Source organism: Diceros bicornis, chromosome 32 (genome assembly GCF_020826845.1).
Source record: "Diceros bicornis minor isolate mBicDic1 chromosome 32, mDicBic1.mat.cur, whole genome shotgun sequence".
Lineage (NCBI taxonomy): Eukaryota > Metazoa > Chordata > Mammalia > Perissodactyla > Rhinocerotidae > Diceros > Diceros bicornis.
Window position 1 is genome coordinate 2,467,515 of NC_080771.1, and position 18,781 is coordinate 2,486,295.

The 18,781-nt window shown below is 48.3% G+C and overlaps 1 protein-coding gene across 1 annotated transcript in view; it reads right to left on the reverse strand.

The window, feature by feature from the left end:
• Positions 1-6,127: 6,127 nt before the first annotated feature.
• The window catches only part of N4BP1 (NEDD4 binding protein 1), a 48,421-nt gene continuing 35,767 nt past the window's right edge, over positions 6,128-18,781 (reverse strand). The window contains exons 4-7 of the mRNA XM_058527767.1: positions 17,533-17,629; positions 14,965-15,072; positions 13,083-13,190; positions 6,128-10,990 (exon numbers count right to left, since the gene is read on the reverse strand). Of these exons, the coding sequence (XP_058383750.1) occupies positions 10,633-10,990; positions 13,083-13,190; positions 14,965-15,072; positions 17,533-17,629 (671 nt within the window). The 3' untranslated portion in view covers positions 6,128-10,632. The remainder of the gene's footprint in view (positions 10,991-13,082; positions 13,191-14,964; positions 15,073-17,532; positions 17,630-18,781) is intronic.

The following is an 18,781-nucleotide window of genomic DNA, read 5'->3' on the forward strand; positions in this document are numbered from 1 at the left end:
AGAGACACTGGGAGCCCAGCAGTGATTCCTCTGGCACTGGAGGCCCCCAGTCCCCATCCTACCACTCCCTCAATCCACCGCAGGAATGGGGCTGGGTTAGCAGAAACTTAGGCTGCCCTCCCGTTCCCAAAGCCAGTGAGGGCTGTAGCAAGGGTTGTCTGCAAGGCACAGAAACAGGCTTGGAAAGGGCTTTTCCAAAGAGCAGAGTGTGCACCCCTGCTGACCCCCTTCAGGCCCCCAGCACAGGGAAAGAAGGCAGAACATCTTCTTTAGAACACAGTCAAACCCTCTTCCCTGACCTCTCCAGCCTCAAAAACCTTTTTAAGTTCCTTTCCACTGGCTGTTTCCTCTGCCCAAGACTCTCCTAGCCATAGCCCCTCCTCCCGCCTGGCTAATTTCCATTTACCCCATTCATATTTCTGGTCTCTGATCTCCCAGCCTAGGTAGGCCCGTCAGTCCCCCACAGTTGCCCATCCTGCCAGAAATTTAGTATTGAGAAGGTATGACTAGAGACTGACATCAAAGAATGAATGCATGTACGCCCAGCTGTGGTTTCCTGAGTCATTCAGTGGAGGGTGGGAGTGTGGACACCTGGGTTCAAGTTGAAGGGGAGGAAGACTATCCTCTACCCACTCTGGGTCCTTTCTGGATGGGCTAAAAATTAAATTGACATGAGACCGAATAGCAGGAGAAGATCAAACAAAGCTTTATAACGTGTATACATGGGAGAGACCCAGAAAATCTGGGTAACTTGACAAAATGGTGGACGTTCTCATCTTAAATAGCATATTCAGGTAGACAAAGGAGGATGTTGGGGGTGGAGGAGTCAGCTATGGGAGATTACCAGAAAAGCACAGTAAACATGATTATGCAGATTTAAGTTCTTGCCTTCCACACTGATAAGAGTTTCTAGAGATAAGGTCATCCTCCCTTCTTCCTGGTACAGAGAGGGAGACACTTTTACAAATAGAGATTTCCCTTATGAATGTACATGTCTCTTACAAAGAGTAACTTCTACTTTTACTTGGTTTTCAGAGCTTTGATAAGAATGGGCTTAGCAAGGACCCTCCCAGTCTATCCATACCCAGAGTTATCTATGGTGATGGCCTGTCCCAGGGATAGGCCTTCTATCTTAAATTCCTATAGGCAGTTAGTCGGGGGGAGGGGGGTCAAAGTTTCTTTCAGAGAAAATAATCAAGGTAAAGAGACATATTTTGAGGTGGCCAATTCTGATCCCCCACAAAGTCTTGGTTCTGCAGGTCACTGATGGTTCTGCCTCAGTTTCCACATCTGTAAGGTGGGATAACCACTCTTGCCTACCCCAATGGGCTGCTGTAGAGATCCATCCAAGTAAGAAGATGGTGAGCAGCTGTGGCTGGGACTAGGGGTCCCCGTGAGGGACACCTCAAAAGACCAAACAGATGGGGCCTGGATCTTCAGTCTGGAAAGAGGACTGTGGAGAAGGGATAAATGAGTTGTGGGGGATCAGAATTGGACATCCCAAAATGTGTCTCTTTGGCTTGACTATTAAGAACAAAAGACTCTGAAAGAAACGTTGACCTCCACCCCCACTGCCTAAAAGGATTTAAAATAGAAGGGCCTGTTCCAGGAAGGAGCTAATACCATAAGATAACTGTAATGTAATGTAAAACATGTCTCTCAGGTCACATTGTCTGTAGTTGGCCCATTTGCATTTCCATCTCCATGTAAATTGCCTTCCTCCCCCTTGAAGTCCCAAACCACTACCACCAACACCCTCCTTTGTCTGTAGCTAAAAATGGTATTTAAGGTGGCGACCTCAGCCATTATGGAGAGTTGCTCAGTTTTCCTGGGTTTCTCCCATGTATACACGTTATAAAGCTTTGTTTGATTTTCCCCTGTTATTCTGTCTCATGTCAGTTTAATTCATAGACCAGCCAAAAAGGACCTAGAGCGTAGAGGATTCGTCTTCCCCCCATACAGAGTCAAGGCTCGTGTCATAAAGTCACTTCCTGTTGGGGCTGGTTCTCAGGCGTGGGCCCCAGCCCCATGATGCAGACTTTCCTGGTGGTCACCATAACAGTGATAAGGGGAAGCAAAGCCCCAAAGGGTGGCTTGGGCTGGGATAATTCTGATAAGCCTAAGGGCAGCAGATAGATCCAAGCCCGGGCACTGGAATGCCTGAGGTGGACAACCACCTCTCCGTGGCCATCTCTGTGGTGGACGAGGGCCTCTTCCCACAGCTATCCCAGGTGCCCTCTCAGAGCCAGGGTTCTGGGAGGGGGGAACCAGCTGACTCTGCAGTCACTCTGCACTGTCCCCACCTCAGCAGAATCTCCATCTGTGTGTGAGGCTCAGGCTGGTCCTCAATGCCCAAGTTCCTGGTCTCGGGTATAGACCTGGAACACCTGGAAAACACTCACAGGGAAAAGACACCCATATCTTCTAGAGAGGAAGTGGAGAGAACCAACGTTGGAATAAGATCTGGGTTCAAGTCTTGTGTCACCTTGGGTCATGGGAACCCAAGCCAGCTGGCCTCTGTACGCACTGTCAACAGGAATTCTCACATGGTGGACTCCTCCTGTCCTTCTCGATGATGTGTGCTGATCCCTCTGGGCTCCCAGGCCCTGTCACTGCCATGTGGGACAGTGAATGGGGTCTGTGGTGGGTGTGTGACTGGCAGCGGGAAGGAGCTGGTTTGGTGGAATGAAGCTTGCATCATCAGTGGGCGCTGATTGCTCCCCTCCCTCTGTCCCTGTTCAGAAACTGTCCCCACATGTAATCAGAGCCAGCTTCTACCAGGATGCGAGGTCACACAGCTGGGCCTGGTCACACAGTGACCAGCCCCAGCCAAGGCCGGCGCTAAGAAACAGGAGGGAGCTGGTAGGGGCTCCCCAGCTCAGTGCTCCTCCGCGTCCTGCCTCTGCAGCGTCTTGGATTTGAAAATCACTGAAAGTCAGATGAGGCCTTGAGAAGGAACCCTTCCTGGAACCATGTGCATTGTAAGGGGGGCTCTGACAGGCCTTCAAGACTGGAAGGTGCGTTCCTAATGGTGGGGTGTCAGGAAAGGGAAGGACTCTCCTAGGGGCCAGGCCCATTTCTTAGGATTTCATCCTGGTTGCAACAACTCTTTGGTAGGGTGTTGCTTCTCAGTCTGAGGGCACACTCGGATCACCTGGGGAGTTACAGAAATTCTGGCCTCCCGAGTCTGGGCTGAGGGCAGGGCGCGAGTATCTGAAAAGCTCTCCCTCCTGGTGATGCTAATGCTCAGACAGGACTGAAAAGCACCAGCCATAGGGGCAGCATCATGACTTCCATTCACAGATGAGGAAACAGGCCTTGAGAGGTTGAGTAGCTTTCTCAAGGTCACACGGCAAGAAGTTTCAGAGCAGGGCCCACACCCTCATCACCAGGGCTGGGGGAGCATGGGACCCTTTAGCGAAGGGGCCATTCCAGCTGTTCCTCCTTCCCCTTAGCACTGTCCTCCGCACACAGTAGCTGCTCAAGGACAGCCGGTGAATGGGAGACAGAGGATCAGAGAGGGACTGGGAAGCACAAGCATGCAGAGGAGTGTGCGGGTGTTTGGGGCTCCAGCCGCAGCTCCACCACTTACCAGCTGGGCCTCAGGCTGCTTAGCCATAAAACGGAAATAAGCCAGTGTGGTGTGTTGTGCCCTCCTGCGGGGCCGGCAACGGGAGAGGACCTGCTGGCGTGGACAGACGCTCTGGTCTGGGGAAGTCATGTGAGCACAGCAGTGTCTGCAGCTCCTGGAGGCCAGCTGCTGGAGGCCCTCTCCTTCCTGCAGCCTTTTTTGGTGGCTGAAACCTTAGACTGATCCCGGAGCCAGACAGGCGGCAGACGAGCGCATTCTTTCAGGGGAGGCCTCCCTCTTCTCTCTCTGGGAGCGGGGAGGGGGAAGGGCAGGGCCTGCCCAAGCCTGACCCCGGGCTGGATTTTGGGCTGTGGGGCCCCGCAGGGCTCCCTGGGGACTTGGTGGGGGGTGGGAAGGAAAGCCCCGAAGGCCACAGTCTGCGGCTGGGAGTCCTCAGGGAGGAGGAGGGGCCGATTCAAGAAGCCCCTAGGCCCCCAGGCTTCCAGGTCCAGCTCTGGTTGTGGGCACTTCCGTCCCGTTTCTGGGCAAATCCCTGCCTGCCCAGCCTCAGTTTCCCCAACGACTACCACCAGCCTTGGAACCCCACGTCAGAGGACTGGAACTTGAGCTGTGGATCAGGCTGCTTTCAGTTTTCAAAAACCATCAAGGGTCATTTTACTGATCTGCGTCCCCTACATGCAGTGGCAGGCGGGTATGACGCACACGTGGGCCCACTCTGGACAGAGCATCTGCAGCGCTGGTCAACTGTTTTACGAAATGTGCTCTTGGCATCCTCCCACAGGAATAGGGCTGGACAGGGGCCTCCCTATGCAGGAAGGTGGGAGGCAGCTTCCTTCCACAGCCTCCCTCTGCCCAGCAGGCTGACAAACTTGACCCGGGTCATGGGCCTTCAATTCTGTTCACTGGGTGGGGGGAGGGGGTCCATCTTTGGCACCATTCTGGCTGCCAAGTCACCCCAAGGAAGTTTGCCTTTTGGGGTGGTGAAATGGCCTGTTGGAATTCAAATCCTGAATTCTGGACACAATGGCTTGAGAACTGCAAATCTCTTAGCATCCTTGTACCTCAACTCCTCTTCCACAAAGTGGAGACCTCAGGGGAGAGTTGCAAGGATCAAATGAGACAAAACTAGGCCTGAGTGCTCTGTCAGCCACAAGCATCAGCTTTTCCATATATCCTGTGCCAGGCAGCAGCTCTGCCCCCTTCCCTCAGGTTTCTTCTGGCAATGACACTGGAGGGGCTCTCCTGGGCGCCCAGCATGTTAAAGGAGCAAGGCCCTCTCTAGGTCACAGCTGGACTTCCTGTGGCCCTGCTGAGGCTCTGAGGAAGGTCCGGTCCACACTCTCTCAGTGAGGCGGCAGGAACAGAGGAGAGCATTCAGAATCCGGAAGACGAGATCTCTGACCTTTGATCAGGAGAAGTGTGGGATGACCTGTAAGAGTGTGAACAGTTACACAGGTGCCCACAGGGCTGCTGATCAGAGCCACAGTAACGAGAGTCACTGAATGGGGCTCTGTGTCAGGCACATTCTACGCGCTTCACGGGCATGCCCACACCTAGTCCTCACCACACTCCCGGAGCAGGAATTATTCCATTATGCCTGTTTTACAAATGAGCATATAGAAGGTCTAACTCTAAACAAACAGGCCTGGTCTCTGCCCGGCTAGGGAACTGAGCAAAGAAATTCTCATGAGGGAATTTTTAAGACTCAACCTCAAGAGGAAGTGGGGATGTGAGAAGGAACAGCAGCAGCAGGAAACAGCCTGCACGAGGGTGGCGGTGGAGCTCCTCGAGGAGAAAGGCAGGGAGTTTCAAGTTACTCAGAAACCGTGGGGCTCTTACACCATTTTCTGACTGGGGTGATCACTCCTCAAGTTCTGTTTGCGCCTGTCTTTGGGATCTTTCTGAAGATACGACGAGCCTCCTCCATTTAATCTGCCAAGTCTAAGCACAGTGATACATATTTCATTCAAGACGCTTGATTTTAAGGGATGTAAACCCAGCATGAACCGCTTCAGCAGAAAGGAAAGTGTGTTACAATAATGGGGCATCTTGACATCTGGGGACAGGCATGAGCGTGGTCAGGCTTCCATGACCACAGGAACCTAGAACTCATGCCACCAGGAATCTCGCTGACACGCTTCTGCTTCTCTGTGACCAGAGCCCAGCTTCCCCTCTGGTAGGAAATGGCCTCTAACAGATCTGGGCATGACATTCCTCAGCTCCCACCACCAGATGGGAAAATCCCAAGGAGCGGCTGTGATTGGCCTAGCTTGGGCCAGGTGTCTGCCCTTGGCCAACTTGTGGGCAGGAAACCAGAGCACAGTGCTTTGCTCGGCCCGCATCACGTGCCCATCCCTGGACCAGATGGTGTGTTGGAGCCTTGAAGAGGAGGGAAAATGAAGTGAGCAAGGCAGACAGCCCACTGAGGTCTACCACAGCAGAGCAGTGGGTTCCTGCGCTTGACTGTTGAAAACTTGATTTCTGAAGGTCTTACTGGCTGCCAGATGTCGCAGTCAAGAAGGCACTATCCTCCAGGTCAATTGAGCAGACGTTTATTGAGCACCTATTAAGTGCAAGGCCAGTGCTAGGTGCCATGGGAAATACAGAGTGAACACAGACAGTCCCTGCCCGCGAGGAGCTCACAGTCTAGAAAGGGAGGTAAGACATAGTACACAATCAGCTGCAGGACACCGGCCAGAGTGGCAAGTGCCGAAAGCAAGACACAGTGCTGTGGGGTCACAGAACAACACGGGGTTGCTTCTGGCCAGAAGGCTTGGGCAAGGGTACAAAGAGGACTCAGGCTGGGCCCTTGAAGGGGAAACCACAGGGGAGAAAGGGCATTTCTAGCAGGGAGAAGAGGTCCACGCAGAGGCAGGAGCCCACAGGTAGCTGAGGAAGGGGGTGTGGCTACAGTGAGCGTGCGTAGGACTGTACAAAGTGGGCATTCGAGTACGGCCTGGAGGTGGACAGCCAAGGATATTAAGCTCAGGGAGGTCTGAACTTCGTGCTCTGGTCAAGAGAGCCACCGAAGATCACTGAACAGGAAGAGGGGTGACGAGAAATGTGTTTTTGGAAGATGAATCTGACAGCGCTGTGGAGTCCGGGCAGGAGAGGGGCAGCTGAAAGGTGGGCTGATGCCTACAGGGAGGCCACGAGAGCCTGACTGGTGGGCAATGGCAAGAAAGGGACAAGGTGGATTAGGGGATCTTGTGGCAGGGTAGGGTGGGGGAGGACAGTGAGGAACAGACGCGGGCTGACAGTCTGGGGAGTCAGTCTGAGGATGTCTCAGGGCTCCCAGGCATAGTGAAAACTACACTCCTGAAGGGCAGGGCAGGGCTGGAGAAGGGATCAGAAGTCCACTGCAGAGTGGGGACAGCTGGAGTTAGGGAAGAGTGGTGATCCCTAAGGGTGAGTTGAGTTTCTCAAGATGTGGTCCATGGACCACCTGCATGGCAATCATCCAGGGAGCCTGCTGAAGTGGCTGATTTCCAGACTTTACTCCAGAGCTCCTAAATAAACCTCTTTGGAGGTAATGCCCAGTAATGTGCATTTTTAGTAAGAGTCACCCTCCCCGCCATGAGTGCTGCAGCTGGTCCAAAGTTTAAAAAACACTTGTTGAGAAAGAGAAGGGTGTTAAGGACTGGCTTTTAGGCAAAAGAAGGAAAAGAAATGAAGAACGTTTAGGAGTGATGGAAATCTCAGAAAACAGAGAAAACAAGGTCAACAATGTCCAATGCCATGGTCACTGAGTAGCGACACTAAGATTAAGGATTGAGAAAAGGCCTCTGAATTCGGCAATTAGGCGGTCCCCCATGACTTCTAGAATATTTCCTCGTGGTGAGGAGGCGGCCAAGTTTGCAAACTGGGAATTGAAGAGTGGGAAGGTGAGGGAAAGAAGCAATGAACAGAGATGATTCTTAGGGGAAATCAGGTTATTTTAATCTAAAGGATCCAAAATACGTGGGGAATAATGGGGAGGTAGATAATGAAGAAACGGAGGGAGTCGAACCATGGTTAGGAGATGAGAGGAGAGTGGCCAGGGACACAGGAAGAAAGACCAGGTGAGGATATGGAAGCCCTGGTGGAGAGGAGGAAGTGGGAAGGGATTCCCAAAAGAAGGCCATGTCTTGGAGGTGTGTGGGAGGCAGGCTGGGATCTGAGGTGAGAAGAGTGCCAAGGCCCACCTTCAGGGGCCCAGTGCCAGGGGCCATTTCCCATGGTTGGGGGAGGGGCAGAGAACCGGGTGGTGGTGGGGGTGCTAAGAGCATCATGGAGAACATGGGTTTCCATGTCTGGATCATATTCCACAAGTGCCACAACAAGCCAAAGCAAGCAAGATGCCACCCCTTCTCTCACTGATATCAAAAGCTGCAGCAGGCCTGAATCCTGGCACCACCACCAAGCCACAGCAAAGCCTGCCAGACAACGCTGACCTGTCCTCCAGGATGGCTGAGACACCTTCTTACTGTTTTCCTAGCTGGCAGCCTTGTAGGGTCTCAAGCATGGGCTACTTGACAGAAAAGTCAAACGAGTGTGTCTTCTCCCAGAGGAGGCAGCCTGGGGCCTGGGAAAGAATGTAGGCCCGGGAATCACTCAGCATCATCACCTACTTGTTCTTTAACCCTGGACAACTTCTCTGAGCACCAGACACCAGACTACTGAAGGAGGGTGGTATCCCCTGCCCCGCAACCTACTTCACAAGGATGCCATGACCCACAGGGTGCAGAGCCACTACACACGAAAGCCTGAAGGAGTCACAGAAGGAGGAAGCATCGCTGCTGACACTTCCAAGGTAGTTTAGAAACCTACCACGGGAGGGAGACCATCTAGAAATATTTATGTAGGATCAACACTGAGCCTAGTGTTGAGAGGAGGCTGAGAATAAGTACTGACTTGTTTTTTAATGATCTGTAAACTGAGTTTTTAAATATTAAATTTAACTAAACTTAATGGATTTCAAAAGAACTGTGAATTGTTTCAGGCTATAATTCATCCAGGTAAGTAATTAATGCTTTTCTGCACTCCTCCCACTTAGTCTTCTGCATCCTTCCTTCCCAGACCTGAGGAAGAGGAAAGGGGCAGGTAGAGCTCTCAGAAACAATGCTAAGAACACATAGGCGTACATAATTCAAAGATCAAGTCACTTCTAGAGCCTAGAAAACTCCTGAACCCTAGGGCCTAGCCAGATCCATCTGGCATCAGTGGAGGCTCAGCCCCTGTCCAGGAAGACCTATGGCTAAGCCTTGGCAATCAAGGTGCCCTCCTGGGTCCTCTGAAACAGAGGAGAAATACTGGACTAGCAAGGCTGCCAGGCTAAACCTTGACCCAGAAAGAAGGTCAGAGTCACTGTGAGGCAGCCCCAGCCCTCACAGGTCTGCTGTGCTTTTAAAAACCACCAGTTCAGAAGCTGAGGGGGCTGTGATTGAAGTCATCTCTTGGCCCTCCTCAAGCCTTCTTTCCACGGCCACAGCTGGGTGACTCAGGCAACCTGCCGCAAAGCAACAGCTGACAACCAGGTCCACACTGGGATGCATCTTAAAGGCATCCAAGAGAAAACATGATTCAAGTACAAGTCTAGCCACCCGGAGGACTCTGGATTCATCCCGAGGGATCGAACATGCCTGGACAGAGCATCCTAGGAGCCACCCAGCTCTGCTTGTGGCCAACAGAGTCCCCTGAGCACGAAGAACACATCAGGACGGTGTCCTCAGCAACCATTTCTGAGGGTCAGGAGACATGATCCACAGGGCAGATGTGAAACTGACTGCGAGCAGCCCGGGGAGAGAATAGGTATAAAATACAGAGCCCTTTGGAGGTCCAGAGAACAGTAAAGACGTCAAGAACTAATTACCCAGGAAAAGAGCTTCACTGACACGGAATCTGGGCAACACTGAAAACACAAGACTAAGATATCAATGCTGAGAAAGACTCATAGGAAGGGCAGCTTGGGAGGGCACTAAGAGACAAACACAGGAAAAATAAATACAGGGGCTCTGGGCCCCCATGGAAGCTACTAATGCTATTTATTGGCTTGGGTCATTCTTGAGAATAGAAAACCATTTTTTGGCAAAGTTGCACAAACTTCACATGGGGAGTCTCCCACGGTTGTGAACACCAAATTACCATAATAATGGGGCTCTTCATTAAACTTCCTCACAACCCACTATTATCCTCAGAGGCTCCGATGTGACTTCTGAAGTCAGGTCAGGTATAGCGAGGCCTCAGCCTGGTGAGTGTGCCAGAGCACTGGATGAGGAGTCTGGTCCCTGCCCACCAGCTCCACAGCTGTGGACTTGGGTGTGTCCAGAGGGTGAGCACTCTGAGCCTAGTTCCCTCTTCTGTAGGGTGGAAGGAGAGCAGGGTTGGACTGCGTGCGTTCTGAAGTTTCTTTTCACCCTGATATTCTGTGAGTCCGACTCTGCCCTGGTCACTAGCAGTGGCTAGGCACAAGGTGCCATCTAGTGGCACCACCTGTCCACTCTCACAAACGGCTCAAATGAAAGACCCCAAAGGAGCAAGACCCACGCCTACCGACTCGAGTTCCAGGGGTAAGGGCAGAGCAGGCTGGAGGGGTGAGCACACTTCATGTCAGTGGATGTGACACAGTCATCCCAAGAAAATATACTTTAAGAGGTCTTGCTTTCCCTAAGAAAGCAACTCTTTTTTTTTTATTTAGAAAGGCTAATCATATCCATTTGTCAATATTTTTAGCTTTAAGGAAAATAGTTTAAAAAACATAAAAATGTAAATACACTCGAGAGTAACTGCTATTAAACAGTTCTGAACAGGCAGAAAATGTAGACTTTCCTTTTACAGAAAATGTTAAATCTGTAATAGCAGCATAATTTATATATAGAAAAAAGCTGGTTTTGAAAACCCAGATTTTTTATACACAAAACATCTGCTTGTTTTTCTTCTGTACAGCACAACAGCACTTCCACCGGGAAATCAATTTCTTCACATTACGTCGCTTCCCGCTGCCCGTGCAGACACTAGCTTGAGCGTGACCTTGAGCCCCGAGCCCTGGCTCCTGACAGCCTTCAATCCAACACCATGGCAGAGAGCGCATTCAGGTCTTTCATGTACGGATGGGCCACCAAGATCTGGTCGATTTTCAGTCTTTGCTCTGAGTCAGGGAAGATCTTCAGAAGGGCTTCCCTCAGCTCACTGGTTTCCGCAGAAGATCTCTGTGCTGGCATGGGCAGATTCTGCCGGAGGCCGGGAAGGCTGGGCAGAAGTGGGAAGCGGGGCTGCTGAGGAAGCCAGTGGCTGGGTGGGGTGCCCTGAATCCGGGCCGGGGGCTGGTGGCTGGTGCTGGCTGCTTGGGTGCCAGGGACTCTGAAGCTGGGGTCAAACCTGCCCACACTTGGCAGGGCATTGAGTAGGGGCTGCATGTCTCTGTGAACAGAAGTGAGTCCTGGTGAGTTGGGTTATAAGATAAAAGAGAAACCTTTCTAAAATACCTGCTGCTAACCTCGAGGCTCAAGATACTGCTCCCTGGTTTCCCAAGGCAAGACATAATACTGTCGTGAAGGCGAGGATGGCAGCCGCTTACAGAGGACTGTGCGCCACCCCAGACTGGTGCTGATGGAGCACAGCTCTTCATGGACTACTCCACCTCCCAGCTCTGCTGGTATGAGGACGGAACCCATCCAGCTGTTTGGCTCTAAACCGGGGTGCACCAGAATCGCCTGGGAGCTTTCAAAAGATATGGATAACAGGGTCCTACTCTTTTGGAGATTCTGATTCTGTGTGGACCTCTGCTTGATAGGCCTTAGAAAAAGGGACCACTGGGGCCGGCCTGGTGGCGCAAGAGGTTAAGTGCGCACGCTCCGCTGCGGTGGCCCGGGGTTCGCCGGTTTGGATCCCGGGCGCACACCGACGCACCACTTGGCAGGCCATGCTGTGGTGACGGCCCATATAAAGTAGAGGAAGATGGGCACGGATGTTAGCCCAGGGCCAGTCTTCATCAGCAAAAAGAGGAGGATTGGCAGATGTTAGTGCAGGGCTGATCTTCCTCACACACACAAAAAAAAAAAAAGAAAGAAAGAAAAAGGGACCACTTTTGGGCAGACAGGCAGCCCCCACTGATTCATGTCTCCCCTCAACGTGTGGGTAAGGCATCGGCACCCACAACTTGTATGCACATGGGTGTGTGTGTACAGGGCATCTGTAGCATTCAAGAGCCTTCCACTTGACTCTGGCTTCCACCTGAGAAATGGCGCTGGCCAAATGCTTCCCAACTTCAAAAGCTCAACAAATTTCAAAAGCTAGTCCCTCTGTGAGGAGGGTTATTATTAACTTCTTAATCAATTAGTTACCACCTCTGTAAAGAGCCATTAGGTGAGCAGCAGGAACACCCTGCTGCTAGGCTGCTGCAGTTATGGAAGGAGCCATAGAACTCTCCTTCCATTAAGTTTGACCCATGGGCCTTGATGCGTGCACACAGGACCCAGGTCTCACAGCCTAGCAGAGGAAGCAACATGAGATGTGCTGACACCCAGCAGGTGTTAAAAATGGTTGCCATTCTCTTGGTGTAGGTAGAGAAGTAGGACCTTTGGGAACTAAGTTCTCAACTGTGTAGTAAAACCTAAAGGCTCAAGAGAGAAATGATTCACAAGACCAGGGAGCTGATATCGTGCTGGTCTCCTCTGCAGAAGACACCTCCATGTGAAACCCACCCAATGCCCCCCAAATCCAAACCTAGAACCCCTAAGGGATCCCGTTATAAACGGGAAAGATCAACTCTAAAGTCTCACTGCCTTAAAACGCTGGGAAAGCTGTGCATCCTCCTCTCAGTTTAGATCCTCATAACACTCCGTGCAAACATCTACTGGGAAATACACAGAAGTATAACTTATTTTAATTTTAAACAAGAGAAGAGGTCTGTCACCGGGTTATATGATCTGCCAGTTAGGCACACAGGATCCTTTAGTTAACAACGCCCATTACCTGAGAATTCTGAAAAGAGAAACAACCACTAGCAACAGGTCTTAAAAAAAAAAAGAAATCTAAACTACAACAAGAAATACCCTAAACTATCAAATTAATTTGAGATAAATACGCAATACTGGCTTCTCCATTCAGTGGAAGTAGAAAGTAACAGGTCCCCAGGTAGTGATTCCCGAATAGTAAATAAATTAAGAATAACATATTCAAAGCAAACGACTTCGGAAAATGGACAGAAAAAGATATTCACACACACATAATGAGCCTAAGTGGCATTTGTTAGTAAGTGACTACCAGCAAAATTTGCTTTGTCTTTTTAGACCTGCAGGAAGTCTGGCTACCCACCCTCTCCTAGGATTAAAACCAAAGGACCACAAACAAAGATCTGGTCTTTGGGGTGCCTGCGTCATTAGCAGCACTAAACCTAAGGCTTTTTAAAAAAATAAAACGCCATTTTTAGTCTTCAGAGGTAGCACTTGCACTAAAGCACAGAGAACTGAAACAAACTTGTAAATACAAGACAATCTGAAAAAGGAAATACCTAAGGAAGACATCCTTCTGAAGAAATTCTTCTAATCGAGGTCCACTTCTTCCCAGAGGATCATCAGGAACCATAAATATGTCCCCCACAAAGGTATACTGAAGCAACCTACAACACGGAGAATAATTACAACGCTGGAGAAAACACTAATCTGTTATTGCTGCTCGAACTGAGGGGAAAGGAGCCATCCAATTCCAAAGCAACATCACCTATAAGTGGTAAGACTGCTTAACCGGCTAAAGGGAAAAACAAAAATGCCCAAGTTAAACCATTTTAACTTCTCTTTTGAATACAAACACAACAGAGTAAGAGACTTTTACTGGTTGGCTCTCACATTTCTTATTAAGACTTTCAGATTTTTATCTGGGCTTGGGAAGCATCTTCTTCTCCTAATGTAACTTTCAATACGTATAATTTTGAAAAACAAGATTTAAAGACTGTCAGCTTAGGACACAACAGGTGCTCACTGAAGGTTTAATTTTTAAATAAATGTGTCCTTAGGCAAACCCAGTGAAGATATCCTCTAAAAAAAGAAAACAATATGCTATATGAAGAGAGAAAATCTGAGGTCAGGTGAGCATTTGTCAAGTCTGGGGAAAACGTAAAAAGAAAAGTCCAAGTGCCTATGTTTGTTGTCTAGACCTTGGTTTCTGCCTTGTTTTGTGAATTCTGAAAACAACGGGTTGGTGCATGAACATGAGTCTTGACTGCGTTTAAACCTTTCACGTGTACACAGATGAGTGTCCAATAAATACTGACAGTCAGCCCAGGGCAAAGAGCCAAAAGAAACATGTCCTAGGAGATTTAACGGCTTATTAACTATTCTCAGAAGGTCAAAGACTCATTCTCAGTTCAGCTATCAATAAGGGCTTTTTCACAGTATATGGGTCAAAAGCATATAGTAACGAACTTTCACCTGGGCATTTAGAGCAAAGAATCATTTTCTAAAATCCTTTAATGATTTAGTAAAATATAAACATCACACTAGGGGCAACTGTGAAACCCCAACAGAGATAAATATCTAGTTACACTAGTTATACACTAGTTATATTAGTTATACACAGCCTTGAGGTATGTTCCTTTATGTTTTTCGATTTGTGGCACATATGACTCCTCCCTGGCACTACTACAGACCATTGCTTTTTGTTTGAAGTAACTGGTCAGATGATGCTTGTTAACAAAAAGCCTGAGAAGTTGTGTTCACTGGTTTTAAGGCAGTTAGACACATTCAGAATTTCATTACAAATAAAAAAACTTACAGCAGTGAATGCTAAACTCTTTGTTATTTTGGATGATATTCAAACATATTTTCAATATAGATGATTCAACTATGATGGTATAATGCTCAAGAAAAGCATCAGACATAAGATGTAGAAATACCTTCTCCCCCCCAAGAAGTGAAAACCCAATCAGCATATTGATTTTGGTCCTATCTTCTCACTGGAATCACAGTTTTATTAAACCCAACCCTCATATTTCATAGCTGAGCAAACTAGGGACGCCCAATGATCTGCCCAAGTCTCTCTCAGCATCAGGGCAAGGCCAAGTTAGGAGGCATTTCTGCCCCATCACACAGTTAACAGAGAGTTCCCTGTGCCACAAAGATGTGCCTCTTGCCTCCTGCCAGGGAACACTGATCTCTTAGAAGACACCTGTGGCACCACAGCAGGCCCATGTGTCACCTGCTGGCTTTGCTGCTGTGCGCTGGTGTTCCTGCTTACCTAGAGGGCCGGCCGTCCTGCAAACTGGGAGCACAGTCTTATGATACTTTGGCCCCTATATTGCTTCCAAGGTAAACACAAAACAAACAAATGCAAACAAAATCAAACGATAAACAACAACAAAAAACATTTTTGACCCAAGACAAAGAAGAAAACATTACCTTTTTGTAATGATTTCTCTCCAAGAGACGGACTCGGTCACAAATTCTCTGAAGTTATCATTTGTTACAATTATGCCACCAGTTTTGTCCGCCAAGTGCAGCAGAAACCTACAGTGACATAAGAGAGGTTGAGATGGGCGAGCAGGCAGCCTGGTTCGCAGGACAACGAAAAGATTGCCTCTTCATAGGAAAAGCACCCGAGAATTTAACCAAGGCTTGGAAGCAGAAAAGTTAAGCCCTTGTCAACTGAAGATCAGTCTGAGAAGTTGAATACCTGTGAAAGTATTAGTACGATCATAAATGAGGGTCTGGTTTTCATACAATCTATTCTCTTTTTTTTAGTGATCTCAACCATAATTTATACATTTGTTTAGGAAAGCTGTATTATCAATAAATAGTGGTGGTAAGATAACGCACGCAGACTGGGGCAGAGAATGAATCAGAGCTGGCAAGCCTGTGGCATCACTACTCAGTTTTTAGTTGCTAAGCTACGGTACTTTGGTTCTAAGATTAGCTGCTTGGTACAGTCAGCCTTGCAATTTTTTTTTTTAATTCATAGGTTCACATTTTCTGCTCTGCCTTAAGAAGAGACATCTACAACTGTCATTCTGTTTAGCCTAAGTTACAGATTCACACAAATGCCAAGTTACCCAAAGAAACATCGTGATAAAAAAGGGTAAGAATTAAATATTAAAAAGAATTCTGTTTCATTGCTGGAGATTATTCATGTTCGAACTCTCTTAATGAGAGATTTGTGAGGATAATCCAAGTTTTATCCCTTAGGATGACCACATCTGTCTAAGGCAATGTAGACAAAGATGATGAAACAATAAATTAAGAGAAGCACTGGAATTAAAGGTGCAACCAACTGCTTTTATTAGTAGTGAGTATATCAGTAGTGAGTACTTAAAGGGGATTAAAAAACAAGCCCCACTCAGAGATCTTAGGAAACCTTGGAGAGTAAATATAATTTAGCATTTTGGATTTATTAAAGAACATTTTACAAATTATTTCTAACTGGCATGAATTTTAATTAGTGATGTCTGCCCAGAGGTATTAACAAAAATAGGTAGCAAGGCTTCGGAATGGATGTACTATGAATCAGGACATATATTCATGTCCGCTGGAAACTCAGAGAGCCATAGAAATTAAGCAAGAGCTTAGCAGTCTGTGTACCTGCGTGTGCGTTCACATTCTGCTGACATGAGAGTGAATCTGTCACGTTAGAGGATCTGAAGGTCCCTCATGAACCCAGCAGCCCAACCTGACTTTCTAGCTGAGCACTTTCAGGGTCCCTACCCAGGACCACAGAGCAGGAGCTAGAGGCGCCCCTCCATCCCAGGCTCTAGCACTTTCTCACCCAGGCCCCCGCCCCAACGTGCTGTTCTCCCTCAGCTTCCCCTCACGTTCTTTCATGTCACCTCTGATTCTCCCCATCAGATCTAGTCTCACACCAGCCCGGTGAAGGGCAGGGGCCTGGCAATGAGAAGGCCCTTGGGACCTTTCGAGGAATGAATGTCTGTTGTCATCCCAAGTCCCCTTCCCCATGCCAAGCTCCTCGTTTCTTCTCTCACCCATCTCACTATCATTCACTAGCTTGAGTTACAAGCTAAGCAGTGTCGTCAATGTGGGGGAGCATTCCGGTGGAACACTAAGGCAAAACCACCAGGGGGCTGTAAGTGCTCTAGGCCAGAATAAATTAAAGCGGGTGAGTGCAGGAGAGGAGAGAACAGGCAGCCCCCACTTCGGTTCCCAGATGCTTACTTGTAGGCTCACGACTACTGACTTCACCCCACAAGAGGAGGGCTTGAAAACTGGTTTTAATGCTACTGGTCATGTTTGGAACCTTCTCTTATTCAACCACAGCAAAACTCCCCTCTACTACTTATTTGTGTGCCTTCTCCCCTAGATCAAAACCCCTTAGGGCAGGAAGTGCGTCTGAATCACGTGTGTTCCCGGAGCCGGCTCTGCGCACTGCACTTGGTTGGTGTTCAGTAAAGCTTTTAGAAAAAAATTTAAAAGGTGCAGATTAAAGCTTGTCGTCTCCGATGCACTAGCACCTGCTTTCTGAGCAACATACCAACGTAAGAAATACAGCTTATTCCTATCACACTAGGGTTAGCTGAGACCGTCTTCTATTACGCGGAAGAAATACTGAGCGCCCGGGCATTACAACGACAGACTCGGTCACTGGCCAAAAGTAACCAAGAGGAGACAATGTTTGAAAACCACTCTTGAGGCTGCCACACTAAGACAAGACAAACATTACTTTTAGCATGCACCAAAAAACCTATAACTCAATCAATATCTGCTTTTACTTATAGACTCTCAGTCATGTTTTAATTTAAAAAACTCTTAACAGCTTTTTTTGTAATTTCACTAAAGCCATACAGCAAAGCATTGAGTATATAACCTTAATGACCATAAATATTAAAACTCTCAAACCCCTGAACCAAGTGAGTCCTTTAAGAGTGTGGATCCAGACGCATGACGAACTGTCCAGTGGAAGAGGCGGTTGGCTCCTCACCACCCCACAGCCACCTTAGAAAGGAAAACAGTCTTTCATACCTGTCATCATGAGAAGCAATTCTTTCTCCAAAGACCATCCGTGCAGGAGTTAAAGATAATATTCCAAGCTCCTGGAGCTGGGTTAGGAAGTGCTGTTCTGTTCATGGAATAAGGTGAATGACACAGTCAGAAAAAGCCTATCTTCCCACACGTTTAAATAAATGAAAGCACCCCCAAATGTTTCACTTGGAGAGTTGTGGAAAATCTTTTTTCTATTGACTCAAGAAGACTCAATTTTACTGACTCATTGGGAAAGAAAAAAAAAAATCAAGCAAGACATATACTAAGGCAAATGCAATGTGAAAACTAACGAGCTATTTTTTTAAACACAAAAAAGATCAACTCATTTGCTCCTTAAACTAAGAAGAGTAAACCATAACCCTATATTTAATGAATCCTACTACCAAGAACTTTTTCACAGCGACATTACAAGCAGTAGAGGACAAAGACAGTGACGACAAGACTCCCCGAGAGAGGCGGGGGTGCAACAGGGAAGAGTGATGGGAGGGCACGCAGCGGGAGGGACAACCTGCTCTGCGCCAATCCCAAGAAAGGCTTGCTTGGTCCCTATTCCAAGGGTCCATCAATGTCTCCCTCTAGTTGGCATCCTATCCAACCTCTCTCAGTTATGTGTACAAATATTTACTGATTTTCATGGTTGTAGGTCATGATAGAGGAGAAAGGAGGGAAGGAAGTAGGAAGTCCAGGGAAAGGGCTATGCCAGGACTTTTAGTCCTGGCCACATTTTAGTGGCCACCAGTAACGGCCACATTTAGCCACCAGTAATGGGCAGGAAAAAAAAGCTAAAAGCTCAGGGTCTGACACTCCCGCACCTGTATCCCCTACAATGGTATTCACCAATGACTTAAGCTGAAACACCCACAGTGTTTTATTGTCCTAGAAATGCACAGGCTGATAACTCTTTCAGGGATCCCGTTACAAAAACAACTACAAAATGAGTGGATCTGCCTCATTCCTCAAGTACCCTCTGTTAGGACAAATATGCTCTCCCACGTGAGGGAAGTTGGGATACTTGGGAAATGTGTGATATTACCATTTCCACCTCAACAGTGACTAAGTTTTCCTTCCTGTTTAATGTGTTGGGTGAGCCTTGTACTCATCCCTCCTCCTCCCAATCTACCTGTTATTTCTAGGTACTCTGATACAGTGAGCTGCCTGGCATAGCCCTTTCCCTGGACTTCCTACTACGACCTAAGAAACAAACAACCCTAAGTTTCTCTGAAATATT